The following is a 19532-nucleotide window of genomic DNA, read 5'->3' on the forward strand; positions in this document are numbered from 1 at the left end:
AACTGGTTGGATAGGCTGGGTGGACTAGGTGATCTATTCCTGCCCTTTTACATATGTTTACATTTGTTACCTGCTGCCTTTTAAGAGGCAGGATGTTCTGGGCTCCCAGTGTGACTATAGGAAAACTATGGTTGCTATCTAGCCTGATATCTCCTTACTGGAGAGCATTCTACACTAGACAGGTCAACAAGGCTGGACAAGTTGGCTCACTGGTCAGCACACCAACTGTGGTCAACGCTTGCAGATATCCCATCCCACTGCCAGGTTTCTAGAATTGTGCATTTCTTAGTGAAGAGCTGTCCAATATAAATACCCAAGAAAAACATCATGTCCTATTTATTTGGTCTGAGTGAGATTATTAATGAACTAGAAATAGTGATTTTGTTACCTGTGATATGATTTCCATTGAGTTGTGTCCTGTTCTACAGCTTGTTGCAGACTTGTGTTTTCATCAATTAATTAAAATCTACATTCTTTTTGCCTTGCACTGGCTTTTTATATCTTCTTATTTGTTATTTGTACTTCCAAGTCAGTAGGGGAGCTATTGTCCAGTCATGGTTCTTGGTGGCAGAAATTGATCCAATTCACTCAAATGAAGGAACCAACCCTGAATTTCCTTGCAGTCTGAGATGCAATGTGTGGTGGGCGCAGGATGATGAGGGCAAGTAGGTTTAAATCACATGAGAGAGGCTTAGTATAGGGTCAAAATCAAGCAGAATCTACAGATACCAAATCTCTACCCAAAAGAGAATCCATGGCTATTTCCGATGGGAACACCCATGAGTGCCCATGGAAGACCCCTGGTCTATTAAGGAGGCAAGGTCAGTTTGCTCTGCTGGAAATTGTGGTGATCCCATCTTAACTGGGAATCAACCAGCATCCTGGCCATGTTAAAGCTCACCAGGGTCACTAGACTGGGACCATTACAAAACCCAACTGGTTCACTAATGTTCTTTAGCCTGTCATCCTTACCTAGCCTGGAATCTACTAGACTCCAGTCCCACGTGGTTGACCTTAAATCCCTCAGAAATGGCCTGGAAAACCATTCAGTTTCAGGGCAAGTGAGGATGGACAATGCCTTTGTCAGTGCCGACCACATCCCTTGGAAGAAAAAGTGCTGAAATACTTTCAGCCACATTATTTTTGATTGGTGAGGGAAAGTAAGGGGCAATTGCTCACAGACCTGTCGCACTCAATGTCTGCTGACACATATCCCCAGCAAACCATGTCAAGTTGGCAAGGTTTCTTGCCTGTGGAAATGCAGTATCATCACCATTGTGCCAAAATTAACCCCAGCGACTGTTGAAAATGTATGCCCCATTTTTCACTGATCATTTTGCCAAATTAGCCAAAAATGTCGTTGCGAAGTGGACAATGACAAACATGATAAAACATTTAGACCATTAGCAGTATGGCTGTCAACCATGCCCAACACATTTCCTGTACTTCTATGCTCACACTTTCCCCTCCCTTTGCCCTTTGTTCCTTTACATCTTTGCCATTTAATCTCTATATCCTATCCCAGATCTTCTCTTTTTTTCTTCCTCCTCCCCACCTTTCAATGCCATAAAACCCATCATTTTTCTACCTTCTCTCAGTTCTGAAGAAAAGTCAAATTCGACTCGATATGTTAACTCTGTTTCTCTCTCCAATAATGTTGCCAGACTTTAAGAGTATTTCCAGCACTTTCTGTTTTTATTATGACCTCATTGGTGTCTCAACAAAAGCAGCGCCCTTCTTTCCATTCATTCTGATGAGTTTTTTTTGTGGTGGTAAGGCAAAGCGGGTGAGGTCGGAGCTGGTAGATGGTTCATGGGGTATTATACCTCACCTCAGTGGCCTATGGATGGAAAACTTTGAGAACCACTGAGGCATAATCGCTCCTTGGAAGAACTTTGTGCTTCACAAAGTGACTCTGTGGAGTGTTCCTGGACAGTAGTTTATATTCCTCCCTTTAGTTCACATCCTGGCTGGATTTTGCACATTGAACAATTGCTGTCCTTTGCGTTGGGATTCAGGTCCTCCATCTCGCTTCACTGTGCCCGATCTCCCCATTAGCACTCTGCCTGCAGCACGCTTCATGTTCAAACACGCACCCTGAAGATCTGCTCCATCATCTTCCTTGCGCACCTCATCGGCAATTCTGGTAATGCAGCATCCTCGTGAAACTATTCTCAGTGTTAGGAAAATATTCCACCTTGATGCTTGAACTGTCTTTCCCAAATATTGGTGACAATAGTTAACTTGTTAAAGATTTGTATACCATCTGTCTGACATGAAGGAATCACACGGTCCATTATTATCCATCCACTGTTGTTAATGGACTGTAGTTGACTGTAATCAAGAATCTGAGACATGTTCCCAGCGGTCAAGGGTCCAAGTCAGGAGGATGCAGTCAGAAGATTTATACTTCGGTGTCAACACTGATGATTTGGTGATTAATAATAGGAGGGATTATCAAAGACTACAGGTCTCCTCATATTCTCAGTGGTCAGATGCAGGATAAAAATGACTGCAATTTACAGGAGCTAATACTGAGACATATATTAAACCATACAGTACTGGACAGGACTGAATCATTCTTTTTAACTCAGATGGATTGTACATATTCAGGAGCTGAAAACAAGATGTACTCAGGCTGCACAACACTGGATGAGAATGAAGAGTTCCTTTTTACCTTGTGTATGAAAAATGACAAGGAATGGTATTGCTGAGCAGTGCGGCTGTTACACAGTTAAGTTCTGTAACTTGAAGTAGGTGTGGAATGAGAAGCAGCCTGTTGTTGTCTGGCAGGGCTGAGGCGGGAACCTGAGCATCAGCTTGACAGAAGGTCAGATATTTACACAGGGCAACGCCACAAGAGGCAGAGACAGAGGCAGAAAGAAACCTTTACATGTTCAACCGAAGGAGATGGGAGGCAGAATATGCCAGGACAGCACTGTCACCTGAGGTTAAGAGGAGAGGCAAACATCAGCGGGTCTCGCCATCACCTCAGAGAGAAGGCTGATTCTCAAAGCAAGGCTCCTTCCAGGTTTCATTGTTAATAATGATGTGGAAAGTGTTCATTTGCCTGAACTGAGTTTGCATCCAGAGTGTCTTTCCAAAGCTCTTCTTTAAAGCAGTGGGAGATCAGTTCTCTTTGACGTTTTATCTAAAGGCGCAATCAGACCAGGCCCACAAATAGCGAATCGAGGCACAAGTGAATCTTGCTTATAGGAAAATAGGAACACCAAAGAAAGATCATTTTCTTTGGAAGATAATTCTATTCTTCCTTTTACAAGTTTATTTAAGGACGTAGCTTGTGGATCAAAAATAACAGCATGTAGAAGAAAATCTCCGAATATGAGGTTCAACTGAAAGTGAGTCTTGGACTTCTCTGTATAGGAACCTACCAATCCCAGTGTAAACGCTATCTAAAATCTCCAATTCAGAAGCAGCAAGACAAATCGAATCCATACTTTGGGAGGAAGGAAAAAGCAAAAATTTATAATATCCTATTTATATTTATATTTGTCTTGCTGTGGACAGCAACATACACGGAGGCAAATGGCGGCCTCACTCGCAGTGCTCCTGACCATTATGTTGTGTGTCGACTTTGTGCTGTTTAAGTTGGTGCTGTCTGATCGGAGTGTTGTGAGAGCCATGGGGAGAAAAGCCCTGCCAGTGGAAAAGAGTTTGGACCAAATAATAAACGTGCCAGACAGCCAACAGGTAAGTGAGCCCACAGGTAAGCTAGCAAGCGAATGAGCCAACATACAGGTGGGCAAGCGTGCAAGTGAATGAATGCACAGGTGTGCGAGTGTGTAAGTAGATGAGCACACAGTGGAGAGAGTGTGCAAATCCTGATGTTCTGAATCAGGCGCTATTCTACCTTGCTGCTTTTTGAAAGATTTGGATTTTTTTTAAGAATCTTAATACCATCAGAGAATTGTATTTCCCAGGATTGAGCTACAGACTGTGGTGTAATTAAGGTATTTAGATTGTTTATAGGTGCAACAACAGACACCCTGGGAGTTAAGTTACAGGCTGGAAATAAGCAAAGAATTTGTATGATTTATATGTAGATTAATGGTTACAGAGAGTGAGGTACAGGATGGAATCTAATCGAGGGCTTCAGATGGTTTATATATAAAATAACAGGCAGCTTGGGAATGAGTTACAGACTGGAATTTAATCAAGGGTTTTGTATGGTTTATATATAAAATAACAGATACCCAGGGAGTTGCTTTTAAGGAATCTGATCAAACGCTTCATATGGTTTGCATATAAAATAATAGACACCCCTTGAGTGAGTGACAGGTTGGACTTAAATCAAGAGGCTTGTATGCTTCATATATAGAATAATATTGAGGAGTAAGTTACATGTTGGAATTAAATCAAGGGGCTCCCGTGGTTTACATATAGAATAACGGGTATTTGGGAGCAACATATGCTTCAATTCATTTTTGTAGTGTGCGGGCGATTTGTTTAAGTGTGTGGGCCCTCAAATTTTTTTTGTGCGACTTGCGCATATGTGTAATTTAAAGGGGTTGATTTGTGTGTGGTGTGTGCAGGAGATTTCTGCAGCCATGCAGCTTAAAGGGAACTTGTTCAGGAGTGAGTTACAGGCTGGAATCTAAACAAGGGACCTGGATGGTTTATATTTAGAAAAATGGATACCGGGAGTGAGTTACAGAGTGGAATCTAATTGAAAGGTTTGGGTGATTTATTTATAGAATTCTGGATACTGAGGGTATAGATTAGAAACTAATCGAGGGCTCTGGATGGTTTATGCAAAGAATAATGAAAAGCTGGGAGCGAGTTTCAAACTGGAACCTAATAAAGGGCTTTGGGTGGTTTAAATATAGAATACTGGATAACGAGGAGTGAGTTACAAACTGGATGCTAGTCAAAATGCTCCTAAACTGTTAATCGAGCTTTGCCTTTCTGTTTCTCTTGCACTCTTTCACTTTTGTCCCACACTTATGTTTGCCTCCAGCTCATTTTCTCATCCCACTGTCTCTTTCTATAGATCTGTCTTGTTCTCTCTCTCCCCTTTCTTCTGTAGGTCTTGCGCTCCTCATTTTACCCTTACACTCCCCCTGTAGCCCTCAGGACCTCCCACAGTTTTCTAACAGATATACTTTGGCTGATTTGTTCAGTTTGTACCATTTGCCTTTTTTTTAAAAAGGTCCACAAATGTAGGAAAATGGCATGGGTGCTGTGGGGGATGGGGGATGGCTTTGGTGGTGTTGGGGTGGGATGGGTGGTGGTGAAATGGGGGCTGGGAAAAGAGAGGAAATTCAATGGCCAGGAGTGAAGGAGAGCAGAGCTGGAGGCAAGGGAGGCTGCCAAAATAAAGCTTATTTATAAACAATGCAGCAGGAGGGGACACTAAGATGATGGGAAGTACCTAATGATTGAAAGAGAATGTAAGGCATCTTTTTTGGGGGAGCAGGAAGAATGAGTGGAAACTCAGTGTATGGGTTATATGGTTCTAAATGTAGTGACCAATGGGATGCCTGTGACTAGGGCTATGAGGAGTATGTAGCCCATACTAAGTCTCCAACTGCACTGAAGGTGGTGAGGCTATTTGATAGTTTACATGTACACTAATGAATATATGGCCGAGAATTACAGGCTAGTATCTAAATGAAAGGATTTGGATGGTGTATGTTGAGAATACATGGCAGTGAGTTACAACTTGGGATCTAATCTAATGAAAAACAAGAAAGAGACAATGAAGATGTGAAGACTGAGGCATAAAGTCACTGATGTTTGTCAGCTGGTGAGCTGTTTTGTCTAGTAACCTAATGAAAACCTGCTAAGAATCTTAGCACACGCCTGTTAGAGATGGGATTGTCCAGCCCTGGGCATTAGTGATAGCTTCGTGTGCCAAGAAAGCTCAAAGATGATGAACATGATACCAAGCTTTAGTCTGATATCATTCGTTTGCCACATCACGCGATACATTCCAGAATATTTAAATGGTACAACTGTCTATTTAAAGGGGCAGTGCAAAACCATAGCACGCTATACATTCCAGAGCCTTCAAAGGACACCTTCGCCTACATAAATGGAAAAAATTTGGAGCAGATGCTAAGAAGATAGAGGTTATGAAATGAATAAGAAAAATATAGAAGGGAAAAAAGAATTCTCAAGAGTTGTATGGTCCAGGAGTAGTGTTTCTACGCAAATGTGAAAAGCATCAGTCTAAGCGTCAGGAGCAACAATAAATATGGAGGGACATGAGGTTGTAGACTTAATGAAAACTGTAGGGTGAAACGAAATGTGTTGGCTATAAAATTTTCAAGAAAGATAGAAGGGGAAGAAAAAGATTGAATGGCCTAATTAATTGAAAAGAAAACGCAACCATAGAAAGAAAAGTTCTCATTGATGATGGCGGGGTCAAACAGCTTCTGACTTGAGTTGAGAAATAATAAGGGAGCATTTTCCATATCGGGGGTACTTCATGACACTGAATAGTTGGAAAGAAAATGAGGGTGAGAATTGAAGGAAATATGAGGTTTGTATCATTGGCAGATATGTAATTATGGGGGACTTTAATTAGCCTAAGGCAGACTGCAATAAGGCAGAAGTTGTACAAATGAGAAGGGATTCTTAGAATAAGTTCCTTAGAACTGTTTCCAGTTAGTACGCTGTATCTCCACCAAGGAAGGGTGCAGCATTGAAGATGCAGGCCAAGTAGGTGACTGAAAAATAGCAGAACTTTTCAGAAGCTGGTACATTTCACATTGAAAAGCTACTGAAATGGAGCCCAAGGTAAAAGTGTTGGATGGGCTAACTTCAGTGAACCTCATCCAGATTAATTGGTTAGAAAAAAAAATAGAAAGACTTGCATTTATATAGCACTTTTCACAACCAGTGGATGTCTCAAAGTGCTTACAGCCAATGAAGTATTTTTAAATTGCAGTCACTATTATAATGTGGGAAACACAGCAACCAATTTGCACAGAGATAACTCCCACAAACAATATGAAAAAGACCAGATTTTCTGTTTTTATGACGCTGACTAAGAGATAAGTATTGGCCAGGACAGCATGGGTAATTCCCCTGGTCTTCTTTGAAATAGTGCCATGGGATCTTTATATCCATCCCAACAGGCAGATGGGGCCTTAGTTTAATGCCTAATCTGAAAGATGGCAACTCCAACAGTGTCACAGCCCCTCAATACTGTACTTGAGTGTCAGCCTAGATTTTTGTGTTTAAGCCCTGGTGTAAGACTTATGCCCAGAGCCTTGTGACTCAGACATGTGCTACCCACCAGTAAGTAGTGGACCAGTTGCAGGAGCTATATAAGATAGTAAGATGGAAGCTAAATCCATTCTGACTTAGAGAATAAGAGGATCCATGGATCAATATAAAGGTTGGATCAAAAATGAGGTCTAAGAAAAAGGCATGTGATAAATGTACAGGGGATAATACAGAAAAAAGTGAGTGATTTAAAAGATGTTGCAAAAAAAGAAATTAGGGATTGTGGATAAAATGAGTTCATTGCACCAGGGAACACTTAAAAACACATGGACTAAGAAGGGATTTTCAAAAGGCAGGTCCTCATTGACTAATTTAGTTTAATTTTTTGAGAAAGTCAGAGACCATGGGTCGATAAGAATGTGGTGGATGTTGTAAGTATAGATATTTGTCAGTCATGTGATAAACATTATATAAAGGGCTTATTGAAGAAACTGATATCTGATATTGAAATGAATGTAGTCACCTAAAAAGGGAGTTGGCAGGAGGAGATCCATCTCCATTATCTTTTCTTGATCCGCAATTTAATGATCTTCACTGAGTCTTCCATCATCAACATCTTGAGCCTACCATTGACCCGAAACATAACTGGACCAGCCAGATCAACATCATGGGCAGGGTTTTCCGCTCTGCATGCGGGCGTGCCTGAGTGTGAAATAGCGCATGATGACATTGGTGAGCATCCTGAGGCCTCTGAAGGCCATTAAAGTATTAATTAACTGCTATTTTTCGCTGCCCATCCAACCTTACAGTTTGCAGGCAGGCGAATCGGCCAGGCGGCCTTTGTACTTTTGAGGGAACCTCATCTACGGGCGGGATGAGGTTTCCAACATTAATTTAATAAAAAATGTTTTGACATAATTTTTACCATGTTTCTGTTCACGTGAGTGAGTCCTATGTGGGGATATTTTTTCTGATTTTCACAATATTTATTTTTGATTTTAAAATTCTTCAGCTCCCTGAGGTAGTGCGCTGTGCCCGCACCCGCGTTGGCTTCCTCCTCCTCCTCCTCCCCCCCACCCCTGCAACACTGAGCTTCTCAGTGCACCTCTCACAATGGCTGGCCGTTAATTGGCTGGGGCGGGGGTCAGAGGCCGTGGTCCGTTTCCCCGCTGCTCCTGGGCCCACCCGCCATGCCTGCCTGACGACCCGAAAATCCTGCCCCATGGCTAAATGGGGTAGGATGCCCCATAAGAAGTGGCTTACCTACTGACCCCATAAAACCATCCCACCACCAAGACTCAGATCAGGAGCATGATGGAATCCTCATTACTTCATATATCTAAGCTATCTGGGTGGAAAATAGAAATATAAAGGGTTGATAAAGACCAATCTGGCCAACCTATCAGTCATTAATAACTCCTTTACTCCATCCCAGTGTCAAGTAACATTCCCAGTTTAGTGATGAACCCCAACACTACTGTAAGGTTCTGCCCCTTTGGCAGAGATATGTATATTTCTAAAACAAAGGCAGAATTGAAGAAAGGCCTGTGTCTCATATAGATGGTTGGCAGTGAAGCAGTTTACTATACTTTGTGAAGATAATTACAATGTGTTTTTTACTTTGTGATTCTTTTTAATTTAATCTCCGTTGATAAGATTTAACAGAGACGGATGAAGACCATTTTGACTTTGATAGGTGAAGTTCATGTTTAGAACAACTGAAGAAGCATAATAATAATATCAATGTAAAACCCACTTACAAATATAAAGCAAGGGATTAGTGAAAGTAATTCAGCCCTTCAAGCCTGTCTATTCCACAGATCAAGCAGATCAGGACCTGCTATCTCATGGACTTAGTCCAATACATTTAAGCCATTGGAGAAAAGTTGTGTAAAATTTGCTTTCCCAAATGGTTCACTCGCAGATCAAGTACAAAATCTGAAAATCTGCTTAAGAGTAAAAGCTCCTCAGATGCAGAGTGAGATGCTGTTGAAGATCAGGTACAGCATGGGATTGGATACAAAGAAAAGCTCCCTCTACAATGTCCCATCAAACACTTCCAGGTCAGTTATAGCATGGATTAAATACAGAGCAAATCTCCCTGTACACTGTCACCATCAAACACTCCCACTGCAGGTACAGTGTGGGTTAAATACAGAGTAAAGCTCTCTCTGCAATGTCCCATTAAACAATATCATGTCAGGTACAACGTGGGTTAGTGTAGAATAAAGCTCCCGTTATACTGTTTCATCCATCACTCACAGGTCTGGTACAGCACGGGGTTAGATACAGGGTAAAGCTCACTATACACTGCCCCATCAAACACTCCCATGTCAGGTACAACATGGGTGAAATTCAAGGTAAAGCTGCCTCTACACTGTTCCTTCAAATACTCCCATGGCAGGTATAGCACAGGATTAGATACACAGTAAAGCTTCCTCTACACTGGCTCGTCAAACACTCCCAAGTCGGATACAACATCATTTAGACAAAGTTTCCTAGGTGGTTCAGGTTTTGCTTCCGATGCATGTCTTAGGAATTAACACAGCTGGGAAAGAAACAAATGCATCAAGCAATTGGTTCAGGGATTTGAAATTTGTAGGCAGAACTTTCCACTGGTGTCAGGCGTCACAGCGGACAGTTCTGTCGAAGGGTCATGAGGACGCGAAACGTCAACTCTTTTCTTCTCCGCCGATGCTGCCAGACCTGCTGAGTTTTTCCAGGTAATTCTGTTTTTGTCACAGCAGACAAAATGGCGGGAAGGCCAAAAATCGGTTTTACGGCATCGTGAAACAAGTTTGCAATCGTCTGCTCCACCCGTCAATGGCGAGCCCAGTTCCCCACCTCCGCACGTTGAAAGCCTCATTTTAATACATCTGCATATCATTATAAGGCCAGCCTGCCAGAATCATCCCCCCACACTGGATCATCCGAGCATGTCGATATGATTGCATACTGATGTGTTTCACGACTGAACCTAAGGGACGTGCACCTGGCAGGCTGCACTTCACTCGGGATTTCGAGGTTAATTTCTCTACCTTGCTTTGGGCAGCACTCGTGGTCATCAGCGCCAGGCAGCACCACATTACTGTTAGGGGAGCTCACGGGCAGGTTTCTACCTGCCACACCAGCCATAAGGTGGGGGTGGATTTTCAATGGCTGCAGGGTGAGGATTGTACTGGGGAAGGGGGGTATCCCAAGGTGTGTGTGGGGGCACATGTTGATCTGTGCCAGTGGCCTCAAGATGGTGCGGGCTGAGGAGGCAGTCTCCAGAGGAGATGAAGCCAGATAGAGCTGTGAGAAAGTGTGTGAGAATGGGTGGTGATGTCCCTTGAGCTGTCAGTGTGTGAGATGCCAGTGAATGTGTGAGGGGCTTGAGTGTGTGAGTTTAGAGTAATGAGGTGGTTGCCTTACCCTGGCTGTACAGATGAGATCATTCATCCTCTACCTGCATTGGATGGCCAACCTCTCCTGTGCAGCATTGGCACTGATCACCACTGCCTTCAGCTACCAAGCTGGAGTGGTGAGATTGATGGACCTCCTGTAGCCAGAATGGGGGTAGAGGACATCATGGAGGGCCCCTATGGCATCCAAAAGATATTCCAGGGATGCACCACTGAATCGGGGTGGGGGGGGGAGAGGGGGTGGTGTGTGGGGGGTGCTGCAGTCTTCTCACATTTCAGGCCATGTCCTCTATACAGCAGTCCTGGGCTGGAAGCGCTGAGAGGTGTACACGTGGCTGCACTTTAAATAGGGCACTCGGAGTGAGGAAGCAGCGAGGTGACTGCATGGTGGGAAAATGAATGCCCACCTGCCATCAAAATGGCATGTTTTCCTGGAATGCTGATTAATGTGCTGGGATTGTGACGATACAGTGTGAAAAGCCCACATTGTGGTTGGTGGGTAAAACGTTTTCTCACCTGCTACCGCATTTAGTGCGAATCTGGGGCGATTCCGCCCCATGGCCTTTCGCTGAGAGAAGTGCATGTTTTGGATGCTATGCCAGCTAGAATGCTGTTGCCATTTTTTTGCAAGTCTTCTTTTCTGACATTTGAACCCTGCTCTGGTGAACTCCTAAATCGGGAAGAAGCTGAAGGCAGGAGACCATGTGCCATTCTGCCAACTGCCAGTAGAGGGCACACTTCTTCCTACTATAGATTGTGGGGCAGAAGTTGTAATCCTCACAACCTTCCCTGAAATCCCAAACGAGGGCTCCTGTTAAAAGCCACAGGGACATGTGTACTGGATGGGCTTGAGCAAGCTACTACCTAATACCTCTCTGAAACATCACATTCTGATTCATTCAAACATCTTTTAATGTTGGTTACTCTGGGCCTTAGCCCTTCAGCTTAGTAACTTCCTCTATGTCAATATTCAGTCTTCCTATAGTCACTATTTCACAAAATCCTTTCCAATGACACGAGTATTGCCGGCAAGGTCAGTATATGTTGGGAGGATGTTGATTACAGAATGGTGTCTCTTAAAGAAGTCTTTGTAGTCTTCAGTAGGTTAACAGCAAGTCTTTATTGACAACTTGTAACCATATACATATAGTGAGTAAAAGGTACAGACAAGGAGCCACCTCCATGTCTAGGTCTTCACATGTCTGCTCAACAGTACACTGACCCTAGATCTGAATCATGTGCTTTCTTATGTTACTGTGTGGGCAGTACTCTACTCAGTCCCACACTAACCCTGAATGGGCCAGACCTTTATACTACACCTCCCCCCAAGTCTTTATCCAATATATATGAAGTTACACTAGTTTACTTCATGGCCAGAATTTTTGGCTCGGCAAGTGGGGTGACATCAATCGGGCATCCTGACGTCACCACGCGCATTTAGATTTTCAGTTTGGCAGGCGCGCAACCGACTCGGCTGCGTGGCCACCAAACTGTCAAAGGCCTATTAAGGCCACTTAAATATCAATTAAAGTAATAAACTAAGCTGCCCTTCCAACCTTAAAGTTGGCGGCAGGCGAAGAGTCCAGGCGGCCTTCGCATTTTTCATGGAACCTCATCCACGGACAGGATGAGGTTTCATGGAAGGTTTATAAATTAAATAAATTTTTTCATTAATGTTCCTTGATATGTCCCAGCTCATGTGACATTGTTACATGAGGGGACATGTCTTAAAATATTTTCTTTTCTTTATTTAAATTTTTAAACTTTAAACTAATCTCCCTGAGGCACCTCCCGCACAGGGAGCACACAGCGCTTCCGGGCGCACGTCACACTGGGCAGGGCTTAATTGGCCCGCCCACATAAAATGGCGACGGGGACCCAATTGGGGGTGTCAATTGGGTTTGCGCCTGCCCTTGCACAACCCCCCCAATGAGGGGAAAATTCTCCCCCATGTCTTACATTGTTATCAGTCTCATGCATTTACATTGTTGTTACCACATTATTACTATTACTGCATTATTGCTATTACTGTATCGGCATTTTTACAACATTTGCATACCCCCATCTTCCCCCTTCAAGTCCTTGAATTTATAGATTCAGGTGGCCTGGAGGCCTTATAACCCTTTTATATTTCATTCGCTGTTCTGTCGGAGGAGTGGTAGGCTCTATTAGTTCTGGCTCTTTCTATTGGCTTGGAGGTTGGACTGGCATTTGGGTATGCTTTCATTCTTTTCTTCCATTGCTTCATGTTCAACTGATGTTGGTCAATTTGGCAGTTGTGTTGATCCATGGTCACTGCTCCTGTAAACTGTTTCTTGCAGGATGGGCAAACATTGAACCCATCTCTGTGTCGCTTCTTTCTTGTCTTCTTTCTATTTGTAGGCCAGCTCGATGCCCTCTGTGGCTGAGGAAGAGAATTCCTCTCGCGAGAACAAGGTTTAGTGGTATGCTTACCTCTGCTTTTCGTTGTCGATGGTGGGAGACTGCTACCAGGTTGCAGCACCCCCTGTAGTTGTGGCATGTTGGCTGGAAGTTGCCGTGTGTGCACGGTGGTTGCTGTGTTGAACAGCTGTACTGTTGTTATAGATGGAGGTAGAGGCCTCTCGGACTGCTGATCACTCTGTTGTACCGCTCGCGCTGGAGGTGCCGTAGTTATCTCATGGACGGTAAGCTGGTCTGACCACTGGGAGTTTTCTGGGACCTGCAGTAAGATTTTGCCAACCTCTTCCACAAAGAGAGAGTTGAAAGCTGGAGTCCGAGTCAGGCTCTGAATCAGGATTGGGTTTTAGCCACAAGTTTTGTTCGAACGGTGCTTCTGACACTGGATCAGTGAAAGGGCTCTCAGGACTAGCTGCAGCCTGGAACTTTAAAAAATTTAGCTCTATCCTTGCAGGCTCTGTGGTCTCTGAAGCTGGACTTCCAGGAGAGATTGAATGGAGTTGTCTGCTGCAGTAAAACCTCTGCCTTCAGCTCCCAGGCTCTTTTCTCTGGAACGTTTTCTGGTGAATTGTCTCAGTGTCTGCAGCTTTTGCTGGGAGCTTCTCTCAGGTCAGAGCTGCTGTTGAAATTTTTTCTTTTTTAGTCCTTCAGCATTTTAGTGAGGTTGAGGGTTTTTGATCTGAGCTGCCATCATCTTGGGAGGATGTTGACTACAGAATGGTGTCTCTTAAAGAAGTCTTTGTAGTCTTCAGTAGGTTAAATCTTTATTAACTACTTGTACCTATGTACATATATATGGAAAAGGATACAGGCAAGGAGCTATCTCTAGGTCTAGGTCTTTACACGTTTCTACTCAACACCTCACTGATCCTAGTCTGGGTTCACTTGTCTTCTTGCGACACTATGTGGGTGTACTCAGTCCCACATTAACCCTGTATGTTCCATGACTCTTATACTACAGGATATATCGTCCATCTATAGTGCCCTTTGAGAAGATAGGGGAGCTGTCTTCTTTAACCACTTTAATCCCTCTGGTGAAGGTGCTCCCACTATGCTGTTAGGAAGGGCATTCCAGATTTTGACCCAGCAACAGTAAAGGCAGGGCAACATATGTCCAATTCGAGATAGTAAGTAACTTGGATGAGTACCCGGGAGTGGTGGTGTTCCCATATATGTGCTACCCTTGTCCTTCTAGGTGGTAGTGGTCACACTTTGGTGGTGGAGGTGAGGAGCTGTTACTGTTGAAATGTTGAAAGTATAAAGTTAAGTTTGGGTATAATCGGTTATCCCAACAGAAGTCCAGCAGACTTCTTGATTTTGAAGTCACTGCAAGTTCCCTGTGTTGTGTAGTGTCACAAAACCGTAGCAGATTCTGAGATCAGCATTCTCTTGCCTTGCTATTGGAAAGAAGCTAGTGCATCAGCAATGTAGAAGATTGTCAATGAATTGAGATGAAGGAATATTACACAGTGATTGCAAGACTGTGTTTCGATAACTTGGCTAGCAGCAGTTAGTCTGGTGATTTCTCCCTTAGCTTTGTTGCAAAGAGCATGTAGAAATCATGCATTAGAACGGAAGAACTATTAGAAATAAAGTTATCGATTTGATTACTCACATTCTAACCATATCCCCCAATAAAGTCTATCCAGAAGCACATCCAGTAATTTCTTGAAGTCATCTATACCGTTTCTTTCAATGGCTCATTTATTTTATGTCTAGCACCCTTCCTGAGAAGTCGCTTTATTTACTCCAAATGTTCAAATAATAGTTCTTACCTTTTACACTTTCTGGCCAGTGTAACATGTCTAAAACAACTTTATCAATCTTCATTGTAATTTTGAAAACTTGAGAGGTAATCCTAAAGTGACTTTTCTCTAACATGTGCAACATCTTAAAACTCTCTTTGTAACTCGGATAATTAAGATCTGGCCCAGTCATTGTAAGCAGCCTTTATAGAGCATGATAGGACCATTACTGCACCTCATATATCAGGGTGGAATCTAACCCAGTTTTGGATACCACATCTCCAATATAATGGTTCATACTTCCTCACAACAATTTAAGCTAATGCTAACAGCAAATAGGCAGTTTTGATAGGACAGACTGCATCTCCTTAGAATCTGTCTACTTATACAGTGAGTGGAATATGTGTAACAGGACTAATAATTATTCTTTACCTAAGGCACATCACACCAGCTACTACAGGGAAAACCATTGCCAATTCATCACAATCAGGCTAAGCTTGCAAGTTAAATGTAATTGTTTAATTACACAAAGGCAGAAAATACAAGTTACTGGCACAAAAGACAATAAAAATAGAATCTATCCAAAAAAGGCTAGAATACCTTCAGAACATGTTCCTCATAGAGTCTGATAATTGGCAGAAATTTGGGAAGGAACCGATCTAATGTTCTATTTGTTTTTTATTCAATGTGAGCATCACTGGCAAGGCCAGCATTTGTTGCCCATCCCTAAATTGCTCTTGAGCCAATTTTGAACTGACATAGTCCATTTGATGTGGGTGCACTCATAGTACTGTTTAGGGAGGGAGTTCCACCAGTTTGGCCCAGAAACAGTGATTGAACAGTGATATATTTCCAAGTCAGGATGGTGTGTTACTTGGAGGGGAGCTTGCAGATGGGTGGTGTTCCCAAGCGTTTGCTGCCCTTGTCCTTCTAGGTGGTAGACGTTGCTGGTTTGGAAGATGCTGTCAAAGGATGAGTTGCTGCAATGGATCTTATATATATAGTGCATACAACTGTCATTGTGTAACGCAGGTGGAGGAATGTGTAAGGTGGTGGGTAGGATGCCGATCAAGGGGGCTGCTTTGTCCTGGGTGGCGTCGAGCTTGTGAGTGTTGTTAGAGCTGCACTCATCCAGGCAAGTGGCAAGTATTCCATCACACTCCTGACTTGCACCTTTTAGATGGTGGACAGGCTTTGGGGAACCAGGGGGAAAATTACTTGTCACAGGATTCCTAGCCCCTGACCTGCTCTTGCAGCAACAGTATTTATATGGCGAGTCCAGTTCAGTTTCTGGACAATGATAACCCCCAGGATGTTGAAAGTGGGGGATTCAGTGATGGTAATGCCATTGATTTTCAAGGGGTGATGGTTAAATTCTCTCTTGTTGGAGATGGTCATTGCCTGGCACTTGTGCGGTGTGAATGTTACTTGCCACTTGTCAGTCCAAGTCTGGATATTGTCCAGGTCTTGCTGCATTTGGACATGGACTGCTTCAGTACCTGAGGAGTCGTGAATGGTGCTGAACATTGTGCAATCATCAGCAAACATGCCCCCCCCCCCCCACCTTCTGATCGTATGACGGAAGAAAGCTCATTGATGAAGTAGCTGAAGATGGTTGGGCTGAGGACATTACCCTGAGAAACTCCTGCAGTAATGTCCTGGAGTTGAGATGACTGACCTCCAACAACAATAACCATCTTCCTTTGTGCTAGGAATGATTCCACCTAGTGGAGAATTTCCCCCCTGATTCCCATTGACTCCAGTTTTGCTAGGGCTCCTTGATGCCACATATATCAATGCTGCCTTGATGTCAAGGGCAGACACTTTCACCTCACCTTGAGAGTTCAGCTCTTTTGTCCATGTTTGAACCAAGACTATAATGAGGTCAGGAGCTGACTGACTCTGGTGGAACCCAAACTGGGCGTCAGTGGGAAGGTTATTGCTAAGCAAACGGCACATGATAGCATTGTTGATGACCGCTTCCCTAACTTTACTGATGTTTGAGAGTAGACTGATGGGGCAGTAATTGGCCGGGTTGGATTTGTCCTGCTTTTTATCTACAGGACATACCTGGGCAATTTTCCACATAGCAGATGCCAGTAATGTAATTATACTGGAACAGCTTGGCTAGGGGCACGGCAAGTTCTGGGGCACAAGTCTTCAGTACTATTGCCGTAATATTGTCAGGGCCCATAGCCTTTGCAGTATCCAGTGCCTACAGCCATTTCTTGATATCACGTGGAGTGAATTGAATTGGCTGAAGATTGCATCTGTGATGCTGGGGCTCTTCGGAGGAGGTTGAGATAGATCATTCGCTTGGCACTTCTGGCTGAAGATTGTAGCAAATGCTTCAACATTACCTTTTGCACTGATCTGCTGGGCTCCCCTATCATTGAGGAAGGGGATATTTGTGGAGCCTCCTCCTCCATTGAGTTGTTTAATTGTCCACCACTATTCACGACTGGATGTGGCAGGACTACGGAGCTTAGTTCTGATCCATTGGTTATGGGATCGCTTAGCTCTGTCTATCACTTGCTGCTTATACTGTATGGCATGCAAGTAGGCCTGTGTTATAGCTTCACCAGGCTGACACCTCATTTTTAGGTATGCCTGGTGCTGCTCCTGGCATGCCCTCCTGCACTCTTCATTGAACTAGAGCTGATCCCCTGGCTTGATGGTAATGGTAGAGTGGGAGGTATGCCGGGCCATGAGGTTACAGATTGTGTTTGAGTATAATTCTGCTACTGTTGATGGCCCCCAGCAGCTCATGGATGCCCAGCCTTGAGTTGCTAGATCTGTTCAAAATCTATCCCCTTTAGCACAGTGTTGGTGCCACACAACATGTTGGAGTGTGTCCTCAATGTGAAGGTGGGACTTCACCTTCGCAACAACTGCGAGGTGGTCACTCCTACCGATACTGTCATGGACAGATGCGTCTGTGGCAGGCAGGTTGGTGAGGAAGAGTTCAAGTGTCTTTTTCTCTCTTGGTGGTTCCCTTACCACCTGCCGCAGACCCTTTAGGACTCGGCCAGCCCAGTCAGTAGTGGTGCTACCGAGCCACTCTTGGTGATGGACATTGAAGTCCCCCACCCAGCGTACATTCTGCACCCTTGCCCCCCTCAGTGTTTCCTCCAAGTAGTGTTTAACATGGAGGAGCACTGATTCATCAGCTGAGGGAGGGCGGTATGTGGTAATCAGCAGGTTTCCTTGCCCATGTTTGACCTGATGCCATGAGACTTCATAGGGTCCGGCGTCAATATTCAGGACTCCCAGGGTGACTCCATCCCAACTGTATGCCCACTGTGCCGCCACCTCTGCTGAGTCTGTCCTGCTGGTAGGACAGGACATACCCAGGAATGGAGACGGTGGTGTCTGGGTCATTATCTGTAAGATATAATTCCATGAAGATGACTATTCCAGGCTGTTAGTTGACTAGTCTGTGAGACAGCACTCCCAATTTTGGCACTAGACCCCAGATGCTACTAAGGAGGACATTTCATGGTCGACCTGGCTGAGTTTGCCTTGTCATTTCCAGTGCCTAGGTCAATGTCAGGTGATCCATCCTGTTTCATTCCTTTTTTGAGGGCTTGTAGCGGTTTGATACAACTGAGTGGCCTTGCTAGGCCATTTGGTCTAGGACCATAGGGCATAATTTCAGAGTAAGTGAGGGTCACACATTTAGGACAGAGATGAAGAGGAATTTTTTCTCTCAGAAGGTAGTGAATCTTTGGAATTCTTTACCACAGAGGGATATACAGGCTGGGTTGTTAAGTATATTCAAGACTGAGAGACAAAGATTTTTAATCAGTAAGGGAATCAAAGGATATGGGGAAAAGGCATGAAAGTAGAATTGAGGGATTTCAGATCAGCCATGATCTCATTGAATGGCAGAGCAGATTCAATGGGCCAAATTGCCTACTTCTACTTGTCTATGTCTTATTACAGAGGGCATTTAAGAGTCACATGAGTCCAGATTTCCAGGACATTAGTGAACCAGATGGGTTTTTACAACAATTGACAATGGTTTTATGGTCATCGTTAGACTTTTAATTCCAGATTTTTTTTTAATTCAGTTCCACTATCTGCTGTGGCAGGAATTGAACCCAGGTCCCCAGAGCATTACCCTGGGTCTCTGGATTACTAGTCCAGCAGCTATACCACTGCACCATCACTTCCCCTGTAGCCACTATATATAACTGTTCCAGTTAAGCTTTTCATCAATGCCTAACCCTCAGGATGTTGATAGTGAGTGATTCAGTGATGGTAATGTCATTAAACATTAAGGGGAGATTGTTAGATTCTCTCTCATTAGAAATGGTCATTGACTGGAACTTTTGTGGCACAAATGTTATTTTCAACTTATTAGTCCAAGCCTGAGTGTTGTCTAGGTCTTGCCGCATTTGGACATAGACTGCTTCAGTATCTGAGGAGTCACGAATGGTGATGAACATTGTGCAATCATCAACAAACATCCCTACTTCTGACATTATGATTGAGGGGAAGGTATTTGATGAAGCAGCTGAAGATAGTTGGGCTTAGGACACTACCCTGAGGAACTCCTGCAGTCATTTCCTGGGCCTAAGATGTTTGACATCCAACAACCACAATCATCTTCCTTTGTGCTAGGTATGAATCCAAGCAGTTGAAATTTTCTGCCAATGCCCAATGACTTCAATGTTGCTAGTGCTCCTTGATGCCTTGACACTTGGTTAAATGCTGCCTTGTTGTTAAGAGCAGTCACTCTCACCCC

General features: G+C 43.8%; 1 protein-coding gene across 1 annotated transcript in view; it reads left to right on the top strand.

The window, feature by feature from the left end:
* Nucleotides 1–3546: 3546 nt before the first annotated feature.
* The window catches only part of LOC121287773 (erythroferrone-like), a 96946-nt gene continuing 80960 nt past the window's right edge, over nucleotides 3547–19532 (top strand). Inside the window, exon 1 of the mRNA XM_041205690.1 lies at nucleotides 3547–3711. Within this exon, the coding sequence (XP_041061624.1) occupies nucleotides 3547–3711 (165 nt within the window). The remainder of the gene's footprint in view (nucleotides 3712–19532) is intronic.

The sequence above is a fragment of the Carcharodon carcharias genome, chromosome 2 (genome assembly GCF_017639515.1).
Source record: "Carcharodon carcharias isolate sCarCar2 chromosome 2, sCarCar2.pri, whole genome shotgun sequence".
NCBI classification, from domain to species: Eukaryota; Metazoa; Chordata; class Chondrichthyes; order Lamniformes; family Lamnidae; genus Carcharodon; species Carcharodon carcharias.